This window comes from Lipotes vexillifer, unplaced genomic scaffold (assembly GCF_000442215.2).
Source record: "Lipotes vexillifer unplaced genomic scaffold, Lipotes_vexillifer_v1.1 scaffold414, whole genome shotgun sequence".
NCBI classification, from domain to species: domain Eukaryota; kingdom Metazoa; phylum Chordata; class Mammalia; order Artiodactyla; family Lipotidae; genus Lipotes; species Lipotes vexillifer.
In genome coordinates, this window is record NW_006782864.1 from 540186 (window position 1) to 552540 (window position 12355).

The 12355-nt window shown below is 43.7% G+C and overlaps 1 protein-coding gene across 1 annotated transcript in view; it reads right to left on the minus strand.

Annotated features, from left to right (window-relative positions):
- HGSNAT (heparan-alpha-glucosaminide N-acetyltransferase) overlaps positions 1-11213 on the minus strand; it is a 44348-nt gene extending 33135 nt beyond the window's left edge. Inside the window, exons 1-3 of the mRNA XM_007455459.1 lie at positions 11027-11213; positions 3749-3864; positions 110-246 (exon numbers count right to left, since the gene is read on the minus strand). Coding sequence (XP_007455521.1) covers positions 110-246; positions 3749-3864; positions 11027-11213 — 440 coding nt within the window. The remainder of the gene's footprint in view (positions 1-109; positions 247-3748; positions 3865-11026) is intronic.
- Between the last annotated feature and the right edge of the window lie 1142 nt (positions 11214-12355).

Consider the following 12355-nt stretch of genomic DNA (forward strand, 5'->3'; position numbering starts at 1 on the left):
GGAAAGAGACAGAACGATATTTTGAGAGAAGAAGCTAAAACCCAAACAAGAAAAAAACAGTAGAGAGAAAGTACAGGTGTTAGTAGGTCACATCATAGCAGGTACGAACCTACAAACTTGCTTCTCCTCTGCAGTGTCATTAAGCTGCAGGATGGATCCGTGCTGGGTGCTCACAGCCACAGCCTCAATGCTGGGCTCCCCGGGTTTCCTGCTCTGGGAGACGTCGACCAGGACCTGGAGCAGGCACTACATGATCCAAGCACAGGCCAGGTGTTAGGGGTTTGACAGTCTGTGGTTGCTGGGTATCCAACTGAAGACCTGAGATAACTTTTCCTTCATGCTTATAGAAAACTTTTACACTTCAATAATTTAGGTAAAATTTTCCTACATAACACCTTCCATAGGTGTTGCTATGGAACTACATAATCTTTATTCATAGGTACATTCTTCACATAATTAACAAATACAGCATCCCTTTAATCTTGCATTCTATGGTTTTACTTAATATTATTTAACAAATAAACTTCCATGATTCTACCTAATTTGCATATTTATAATTTTTAATGGTTGCATTATATTCCATCAAATACTATCACTATGAATATTTAGGCTGCTTTCAAAGCTCGTTTTGTTTTATCTTTTTGTATATAACATATAAATTATATTGTTTTGGAAGATATACAATTTAATTATATGATATATAATAATATAAATCTACTTATATTTATAATTTATATAAATTATATTGTTTTAAAAGATCTACACATGATGTTCTTATTCCTTTAAATTCTTAGCTGTTAAGTTCTTACGTAAATTAGACTCTACTTCTTATACGTCATTTGCCCGTTGGTCTTCGTTTCTCTTTTTTGGCTACGTTCACGGCCGTGCTCTGTGATAGTTCTTATCTGGTACAGCAGGTCTCCATACTGTCCGTTCTCCTTTTGGACCATCCTCTGATTCTCTTGAACACTTACTTTTTCATAGACATTTTGGAATCATTTTTATGCAGCTTCTATAAAGTATCCACAAGCAATTGTGTTGAATGTATAAACTAATTTGGGAAGTATTGCCATTTTTCCTATGTTTAGGTGTCACATCAGCGTGCATTGGCTATTTCTCCATTTAGCCTATAATTTTCCCATTAACATTTTATCATTGTCCATATATGTGACGTCTTATAGATTCCTCAAGATGAAAATATAAGTCGTCATAAACCTCTCACTATGCCAACTTATTCTACCTGATAAGTTATTTAAAATTGTTACACCCACATTAATTAGAAAGATTGACCTGCATTTTCTGTCATGTCTTGGCTAGATTTTAAGATCAACACCCTGCAGAATGAATCAGATACAAAGCCATCATTTTTTTTATTGTTGTTATATTTAGGGTCATATATAGATTATATAGATTAAGAATTATTTATTATTTGAAAACGCTGGAGAAAATGACCTATTTTTAGGTAGAGAAATTCATTACAACTCTCCAGATTTCTTAATCAGTTGCTGATCTATTTATGTCCTCAATTTCTTGAATCAATCTTCATATTATATTTTTTGAAGGAAATCAATTTTTGTACTTTAAATTGATCGGTCTTAACTGTTCATTGGACCATAATTATTTCAATTTCTGTTGACATATAATTTCTAATTTTATTAATTTCCATTGTTCCCTTAAATGTACCAATAATTTATCAATTGTGTGACTTTTATTTATTTTTTAATTTTTCAAATTTTTATTGGAGTATTGTTGATTTACAATGCTGTTAGTTTAAGGTGTACAGCAAAGTGAATCAGTTATACATATACATATATCCACTCTTTCTCTTTTTTTAGATTCTTTTCCCATATAGACCATTACAGAGTATGTGTGACTTTTATTTTAGAAAACCACCTCTTGGCTCATTCTTATTCTCATTTTTTTCCTCATTTTGCAGTTTCCATAGTTACTGTTTTTATTGCTTCCTTTTTTCTTGTTTGGATGATGACACTGCTTTCCAAGACCTTGAGATCCTTACTCGGTAGCTTTTCATTTCCCCTTTTCTTCCTGATTAACATAAAGCAGGATCCAGAAAGGAAAGCGGACACACTCTGAAGCTAGAGTGAGGGGTGAGGACCCCAGCGCTGCCATGTGACAGCGGGGGGACCTGGGATAAAGTCACTTTCCTGCTCTTAATCTCAGCATCACCATCTGCAGAATCCAGGTATTTCCTGGATTGCTGTGAGGATTAAATGAGATATAACGTATCTAAAACACAGAGCAGGCCCTCAGTAAACAGCAGCTGCAACTTGTATTAACATCATCTTTACTGTTAGAAACATTTAGACACAAATTTTCATAAGAATTGCTTTGGCCAAGTCAAAGATTTTTCTATGACATTTACGTCTGTATTCTCTCTCCTATTAGTTTTTTTTTTTGTTATGCAGAGATATGAAATTGTAGAAAGTATAATCTCTGCCGTTTCTGTTTAGTCTCGTTTGACAACACATGATTGATGTTTTGTTAAATACATTACAGATATTTTTGAAGTTATTGATTTTTTCTACTTAATTTAAGGTCCTTTTAGGTCCCTCTTGTGATAAGCCTTTTCTTGGTCTTGACCTACCTTTTTAATATTACCAATGTTCTGTGTTTCACTTAACTTTACAGGAGGTGTCATGTACTGCTCCATCATCTTCTAGCTGATACCCACACTGGGGACTTTTAAAATTTGTTTTCTTTTTTAAAAAGCTATTTACACTAAACAGGTCACTATCCATTAAAATTCCTCCTCTGAAGGTGGTACATTGAAGCTCTTAATTTGGAAGTAAAGACTTTCATTTTACATGGAAGAATAGCCCTGTGCTTAAAAAGCAACAAGGTCTAGCATAGGAGCAACACCTTCAGATAAAATCCTTTATCATCAGAAGGGCCTCATCGTAAGCCTCCCGTGGCCCTCGCCGCCCCGCCCTGCCCCCCCCATGTCTTACTCCTTCCTTCTCTGGTCCAGCAGGAGGTTTATGCAGTGGGCAGAGGAGTCAAAACACATCTATCACTTCAGGCTTCATAAGGGATCAAACTGAATGGACTCCAAAAGGGAGTGTGACTATCCTGCTGAGACCCCATCCTAGTGCATCACCCCTCGGCAACTTGAAAACCAGTGGTGTGGCTGCCCTGTCACACTCTAGGCCCCTTGATTAATGGCTCTGAGGGTACAGGCTATAAGAGGTGGCAGAAATGAGCAAGTGGCCCGGATCTGGTTTATGCTCTTATTGTGGAATGAAAGAATGCTTGTCAAATTAAAAAAAAACATGTCTGGGCTTCCCTGGTGGCGCAGTGGTTGAGAGTCCGCCTGCCGATGCAGGGAACACGGGTTCGTGCCCCAGTCCGGGAAGATCCCACATACCGCGGAGCGGCTGAGCCCGTGAGCCATGGCCGCTGAGCCTGCGCGTCCGGAGCCTGTGCTCCGCAACGGGAGATGCCACAACAGTGAGAGGCCCGCGTACCGCAAAAAAAAAAAAAAAACATGTCTATCAATTTTGCTCATCACAGAAACTGGTTTGAAAAAGATGGGCAGGGAAAAGATAAAAAAAGGATGCTGCCCATCGCTAGGCATCCTCCATGATGGAATTTCTTCTGAGTCTTTGTCTAGCCTGTTTGTTTCCTCACCTGTAAAGCTGAGGCTAACATGTGAAGGGCTTCAGGTCTGACAGCCATATCAAACTAGCCCCAAAGCAAACACAACTGTGAGCAAGCATGCAGCACCTACATGATAACAGCGATCGAAATTCCAGTAGATGGTCAAGTTTGTCCCAGGCAGTTCATTATGGATGAGCAGCAAAGCCTGGTCCATCTTCAGCTCCAAGTGCCTTTTTTTTTCTAAGTCTGGTAAGAATTAGAAAAAAAGAAAAGAAAAAGAAAAAGAAGGCACCTGAAAGATGTGTCAGAGACAAAGTGCATCAGAGTGGAAAGTGGCGTCTCAGGAGCACTTCTCAAACGCCTGGGGTCTCTCATCCCTCATGCCGTGTCCACACGGATGCGCACATGCACACACGCACCCAGTTCCCTTCCACACACATGCCTCTACTACAAACAAGGATTCAATCAACACCATTCGCATCTTACAGTCACCAAGTACTAAGGTGTGAGAGGCACCAAGTTTAGTTGTTTCCATGCAACTTCTATTTGATAATATGACAACCTCATGAGCTAGGTATTTTCTCCATCCTATGGATGAAGAAATTAAGGCTCACAAAAATTACATAACTGCCCATGGCCACAGAGGCTTTCAGTGAAATCACTAACGTGAACCCAATCTGCATGATTCCGAAGCTCCAACTTTCCTGGCCCACATCACTCAGCTCTGAGCTGGGAAGGGCAGCTCTTAAGACCTGCAGGACCCCAGACTAGGGAGTCAGGACGCGCAGAGCAGCAGTGTTCCTGGGGGATCTGCAGGCCCTTTACAGTCCGAGAAGCTCTGCCTGATGTCACTTTTGTTTGGAGTTCTGCATCTCCTGGTTTCCATGGCAGACATGAGGTGGGGAAGGAGAGAGAGTAAGTCTGAAGGGCAGAAAGAGCCACTGCTCCATATTCCCTGGGCTTAGAGCTCATCACTTTACCAGATGCTCTCAGGGTACCATAAGGATGATGCATCTTCTACCTTTCAGTCTGCCAATTTGGTAGGAAAACAGTGAACTATTATTGGCTAAAGTTAAAGCAAAGTGTTTCATCCAGATCAACTGGGCCATTTATATCTGTTATATTATATGAAAGAGAAATCACCATCTAGCTTCTAGGCAAAAGAAAAAAAGGGAAACTTTCTTTAATTTAATTTTTTATTTTATACTGGAGTATAGTTGATTTACAATGTTGTGTTAGTTTCAGGTGTAGAGCAAAGTGATTCCATTATACATATATATATATCCATTCTTTATTTTTTTAATTAATTAATTTATTTGGTTGCACCAGGTCTTAGTTGTGGCAGGTGGCCTCCTTAGTTGCAGCTCGCCAGCTCCTTAGTTGCAGCACGTGGGCTCCTCAGTTGCGGCAGGCGGGCTCCTTAGTTGTGGCATGCGAACTCTTAGTTGTAGCATGCATGTGGGATCTAGTTCCCTGACCAGGGATCAAATCCAGGCCCCCTGCATTGGGAGCACAGAGTCTTATCCACTGCGCCACCAGGGAAGTCCCCATATATCCATTCTTTTTCAGATTCTTTTCCCATATAGCTTATTACAGAATACTGAGTCCCCCGTGCTATACAGTAGGGCCTTGTTAATTATCTATTATACATATATATAGTAGTGTGTATATCTTAATCCCAAACTCCTAATTTATTCCTCCCCACACACATTTCCCCTTTGGTAACCATAAGTTTGTTTTCAAAGTTTGTGAGTCTATTTCTGTTTTGTAAATAAGTTCATTTGTATCATTTATTTTTAGATTCCACATATAAGTGATATCATATGATATTTGTCTTTGTCTGACTTACTTCACTTAGTATGATAATCTCTAGCTGCATCCATGCTACTGCAAATGGCATTATTTCATTCTTTTTTATGGCTGAGTAATACTCCACTGTATATATATACCACATCTTCTTTATCCATTCCTCTGTTGATGGACATTTAGGTTGCTTCCATGTCCTGGCTATTGTAAATAGTGCTGTAATGTGCATGTGTCTCTTCAAATTATGTTTTTTTCCAGATATATTCCCAGGAGTGGGATTGCTGGATCATATGGTAGCTCTATTTGTAGTTTTTTAAGGAACCTCCCTACTGTTCTCCACAGTGGTTGTAACAATTTACATTCCCACCAACAGTGTAAGGGTTAAGGGAAACTATTTAATAACACAACCAGAAAGGTAATAATCCAGCCTCTTTTATTCTGTAATATGAAAGCTTAATTCAGGGCCCCCCAGTACTTCATCTGGTTAATTCAGAAAATTCTTCACTGCAGCCACAGCCTAAATCCCTCATTTTTAGCGCTCATCCTAATGTACCCTTATTTAGCTCTCAGTGAAGACAAAACACAGAGTATATAACTTTTAATAATCTACTGAAGCTTTTTTTCCCCTCCAGGCTAAACAAAGCTTTATCAATCACTTTTTCTGTTCTTTGGTCACCCTATGGCGAGTGGCCAGCAGAAGCAGCGTTTGAGACCAGGAGTATAACATGGTGGGTTAAGTGTGTGGACTCCACGTTGGGCCAACTTGAATCTGGACCCCACCCTGCCTCAGCGTCCTCATCAATAAATTAGGGGTCATAACAGTGTGTGCTTCGGAGGATTGCTGGGGAGGCTAAAATTGATAACACAAGCAAAGTGCTTGACAGAGAACCTCAAACAAAGTAAGTGTTCGACAAATGATGATTATAATGACCTGGGCCACATCCAACCAATGCAGGGGACAAGAGGGGCTTCGTCAGAATCAGGAACATGTGGTTAAATATTTTGAAAAGTTGTTTCTTCTCTTTTCATTTAACCTTATTTCCAATTTCCCCCCATTCCCCTTTTTTCCAATTATAAGAAATGATGCTATATCCTATATTAAAATGGCGCTATAGACATCTGAAAATCAACATTCTCTTCTTTCAACATAGTTCCTTAGGAATGAACTTCCAGGAGTGAAATTTTCAACCAAAAATAGCTTTCTAAATAGTTTTTGATATGTTTAGCCAAATTCCTCTCCCAATTTAGCTGTGCCGGTTTATAAAGACAACTGTGGTGTTCATCAGCTCCCAGGTGACACCGAAAACGACACACTTACTGTGCTCCAGGTCCCAACAGCCTCGTGAAACAGCTGCTGGTGTCTCCAGCCTCCGGATGAGGTATGGGAGGCCTGGAGAGGTCACCCACCAGACTGACTCACCAGTCTGCCCAGCACCTAACCTCTATGCTCCCAGTCTCCTGAGACTAAGCAGATCTGTTCCCTAGCAGCTGGGCCAGTTTAATTTTTTCCCTTGCTTTTTAGCCCGATGTATAGAAAATATAATTTCCTTATTATTTTAGTTCTGAACTGACAATTAGCAAGTTCGAACACGTTTTCCAAATGTTGACTATCAGTACTTTCCTTTCCTGTGAATTGCTGGAATGTTTATTTAACCACTTAGCCCCTGTGATATTAAATCCTTTGTCATACTTGTCATAATGTTTTCAAGTATTTCTCTTTTTCATTTCCCTTGTTCAGGTTTGAGAGCTTCCATTTGCAAATTTATAGTCACTAGCTGTTGACGTTTTCCTCCGTAATTGTTCTATACAGCATCATCCCTTCAGAGCTGTAGTAACTACTGTTTTTATTCATACTTCTATGAGTCTTCAGTGGTGGGTGGAATATGGTTCTTGTTTCATGCTTAATTTTTCCACGTGAATTTCAGACTTTGAAGGCTCTTGTCATCAATATTATTTTATATAAGGTTGTATGAAGGGTTAATGCTAGCTGAACATCAGTATTACCTGGCAAGCTAAAAAAAACACAAAACCAGGCTTCCCTGGTGGTGCAGCGGTTAAGAATCCGCCTGCCAATGCAGGGGACATGGGTTCGAGCCCTGGTCCAGGAAGATCCCACATGCCGCGGAGCAACTAAGTCCGTGCACCACAACTGCTGAGCCTGCGCTCTAGAGCCCAGGAGCCACAACTACTGAGCCCACATGCCACAGCTACTGAAGCCCGTGTGCCTAGAGCCCGTGCTCCACAACAAGAGAAGCCACTGCAATGAGAAGCCCACACATTGCAATGAAGAGTAGCCCCCGCTTGCTGCAACTAGAGAAAGCCCGCATGCAGCAACAAAGACCCAACGTGGCCAAAAATAAAATATAAATAAATTTTAAAAATAACATAAATAAATAATAAATTAATACATAATTTAAAAATAAAACAAAACAAAAAAATACCAATGCCCTGGCTCCACCCCAGACCTATTAAATCAGAATCTCTGCCCAACCAGTATGATTTATTTTTTGTATTTTTTAAATTGAGGTATAGCTAATTTACAATATATTAGTTTCAGATGTACTACGTAGTGATTCAAAATTTTTATAGATTATACTCCATTTAAAGTTACTATAAAATATTGGCCATATTCCTCATGCTATACAATATATTCTTGTAGTTTATTTATTTTATACATAGCAGTTTGTATCTCTTAATCCTCTACCCTCGTTCTTGCCCCTCCCCCTTTCCTTTCCCCACTGGTAACCACTAGTTTGTTCTCTATATCTGTGAGTCTATTTGTTTTGTTATATTCATTCATTTTATTTTTAGATTCCACATATAAATTACAACATACAGTATTTGCCTTTCTCTGACTTATTTCACTTAGCATAATATGCTCTAGTTCCACCAGGTTGCTGCAAATGGCATTATTTCATTCTTTTTTATGGCTGAGTAATATTCCATTGTATATATGTACCACATTTTTATCCATTCATCTGTTGATGGACACTTAGGTTGCTTCCATATCTTGGCTATTGTAAACAATGCTGCTATGAACACTGGGTGCACATATCTTTTTGAATTAATGTTTTCATTTTCTTCAGTTACATACCCAGGAGTGGAATTGCTGGATCATATGGCAGTTCTATTTTTAGTTTTTTGAGGAACCTCCAAACTGTGCTCCGTAGTGGCTGCACCAATTTACATTCCCACCAACAGTGTAGGAGGGTTCCCTTTTCTCCACACCCTCATCAACACTTATTATCCTCCTCAAAACAACAGCAACAGACACTGTGAGTGTAAGGCCAGGGGATTCTGACACCTCTGTACCTTTTTGCATTATTTGAGCATTTTTTTAAAAAAACCAATGAGTCTGTGGGATTAGCAGATGCAATCTATTATATATAGAATGGGTAAGCAACAAGGTCCTACTATAGAGCACAAGGAACTATATTCAGTATCCTGTGATAAACCACAATGGAAAAGAATATGAAAAAGAATGTATATATATGTATAACTGAATTATTTGGCCATACAGCAGAAATTAACACATTATAAATCACCTATAGTTCAATACAATAAATTTTTTAAAAACCCAGTGAGTCTGTATCACTCACACACACACACACACACACACACACACACACACACACAAACACAAAGGACGAAATTCCTTAAGCCATCCAATATGATGCCGAAAACTGATACTCAGTTTCTAGAAAAAGCTGCCAACAGCTGAACTTACAAATACCAGGGCAGGGACTTCCCTCGTGGCGCAGTGGTTAGGACTCCGCGCTCCCAATGCAGGGGGCCCGGGGTTCGATCCCTGGTCAGGGAACTAGATCCCACATGCATGCTACAACTAAGAGTTTGCATGCCACAACTAAGGAACCCGCCTGCCGCAACTCGCCCTGCACAACCAAATAAGCAAATAAATATTAAAAAAAAAAAAAAGAAATACCAGGGCAGCCTCAAGGAGCATTACATACAACAGACAACTCCCTCTTCCCATCTACAATGTCTTGGTGAGGAAATAAACCAAAGTCACGTTTCAATAGTGCCCAAGTAACTGTACTGCTCGCATATTAAGCTTTTACTTCATTTCCAAATATTTAATTTCGGGTTCTAGCTCCCTGCTCGTAAGTGTCTTTGCTGAGCGTATTTGAAAAGACATAGTCTACTTATTTTTTTTTTTTCTTTTCAAGTAAACTTGAGTCCACAAATCATATAAAGGTGGAGTTCTTAGTAGGAATCTGTCCCGTCCAAAATTGGCCTCCAGGTGGCACTAAAAGCCTGGCTGACCTGGCAACACTGCTCTGTGAAGGTTCTTAAGTGGATGGCTTCAGAACGCTACTAGCACGCTCTCCCTCACTATACAGAATCACTGCTTAGAAACTTACCTTTTTCCTACAATAATTATCAGTATTAACTGATGCTAAAGCACAAAAATAGAGCGTTGTACGGGTTCAGTCTCTGACAAGTTGTGACAGGGCAGATGATGTAACCCCTTGAGGTCTGTTCCTCGATTATAAAAGGGAGGGAGTGACGAGACTGAGCTCGGGGGCGGGGGAGACACTGTATTAAACGTAATCAGCTAAGATGCTTTTTCAAAATTGATTTTGTCTTCTCCCTACAACATTTTGATTGAGGAGGAGGGGCAGTTTGAACCACACACGCTGACACCAAAACCCCCGCGTTCTGATACAAAGGTGATGGGATGAAGGGAGCAGAGGCAAGTGGCCCCCAGCTACCCAGGTGATAAGGAGACCTTCCCCAACACTGACCGAACCGGGTTTGCTGCCCTTGGCTGATCCCAAGGGCTGACCTTCGACCACAGCATCCCCTGGGGAGGGGCTTGGGACTGAGATCTTCTAGGGCGCTGGGTCCTCGTCCAAGGGGTCTAGCGGGAGGCCCTGGAATTTGCCTTTTTTTTCCCCACTTCCCTGGCGAGCTCGGAGACCAGGCAAGCTGGGGAAACGCTCGCTGAGCCGAGGTTCAGCTCTCCTCTCCTCCCTGCCAGACGTGAGCACCGACCCCGCCGAGCCCTCCCAGGCCGCCGACCTCGCCCGGGGCGTCCCTGCAGACCGCAGCCCCGGCGCTCCGCCCGTCACCATGGAAGCGGAACCGCCCAGCGGGCCGGAGAGGCTCGCTCGAGATCCGACCCCGAGCCTCGGCCGCCAGCTCCCGCGCCCGCCGCCTCCCGCGCGCTCCCGCTGTGCCCCCGGCCCGGGCCGCGGTGACCCCGAAGCCCAGCACAGCCGAGCCGGCCTCTCCGTCCCGCCGCGCACGGAGCTGCGCGGTCGGGCCGCGGCTCCGGCGGGTCCCCCGCAACCCCTCCGTGCGGCGGACGGAAGGGGACGCCGGCCCGCCCCGATCAGCTTTGCATTCGGGGGCGACAGGTCTCCAGGTCAAAGGCACTCCATGACGCCCGAGGAGCGCCACTCCCGCCCTCCTGCGTCCTCCCGCGGGTCGGCCTCCGTGCACGAGCCCCGGCCCCGCCACGACAGCGCGGCGGAAACGACACGCGAGTTCCGGGCGCTGCTCTTCCCGAGCTGTCCCGCGCGCCGCCCCGGGGAGGGGACAGTCGCCGCCCGCGGGCCCGGCCGGAGCGCGCACTCACCTGGCGTCGGGGAGCTGCCGGGGACCAGCAGCGCGGCGCTCAGCACGGACGCGGCCAGCAGGAGCGCAGCCAGCGCCCGGCCCGCAGGCCCCGGCCCGCTCATGCCGCCCGCCGCCCCCGCGCCGCCGCCGCTGCCGCGCTCCCGGGACCCGCGCTGCTCGGCCGCAGACGGCCGCGAGCTCGTCATCGCCCGGCGCTCGGCCCCGGGGGCGGGGCGCGAGCCACCGCGGGGGCGGGCCTGGGCGGGGGCGGATCTTCCGGGGGCGGGGAGCTCACCGCCCCCGGAGCCGCTGCGCAGGGTTTTGCTTTTTTTGGTTTTTTTTTTTTTTTTTTTTTTTTTTTTGTCCTGAGGTGAGACGCGTCGCGTCGGGAAGAGAAGGCCCCGCAGGCCCCGAGCCGCCGCTCCGCGGTCCCTCACCACCCGCTGAGCGACATTACGCTGAATCCCTGCGTCCAGCCATTCGCTATACCAACGGGTGTTAGTGTCTTCTGTCCACTGTTCTGAGTCCCAGCCCCCAGGGCGTTTGCTATCCAGAGGGAGAGTTGCGACATAAAAGCCATAAAAGCCACCGTGTGTTACCACCACTTGGAAGAGCTGGTTGCCAGTCCTGGATGAAGTTAAAGGCTCGCAGGCACGATGACCCCGCGGTTACACTCCTAGCTTTGCGCCCGGGGAAACTATCATACGCATGAAGGGCAGATCCAGTCATGCTTGAGGCAGAGTGGTTTGAAACTGCAAGAACCTTTAAATGATCTAAGTGTCCATCAGTGGAGAAAATGGATGAATTGTGGTGTAATGCATACAGCAGTAAAAATGATCTAGACTTACCTGTGTCCACACGGATGAATCTCAAAAATAAGGCTGAGGGGGAAATGCAAGTTGCAGAGATATCTTTGTAATATCATACATGAAGTGTAAAGCCAAGCAAAATAGGTATGTTGTTTAGGCTTATATGCATGTGTAATAAAAGTATAAAGATACATATGGAAAGTTAAACACTGAATTTAAGCCGTGGCTGGGAATAGGGAGGAGGCACAATGTTGAGGGCCAGCTTCACGGTGGGCTTCAGCCAGCGAAGTTATTGCTTAGGTAGGGTGATAGATTTATGCGTGCTCTCTATATTATTTTTTATACTTCTCTGTATAATGAATGACTTGATAAGTTGTAAAGCTACAATACAGTGTGATGAGTGCTATGTTCATAGAAGGACAAGACGCTAAGATAGCATTTGATGGAAGCACCTAAGCTTGTATGGGAAGCCTCCCAGGAGGACTGACATTTAAACTGAGTGTTGAGGGATGTGAGCCAGGAGAAGGGAGGAAGAGCGA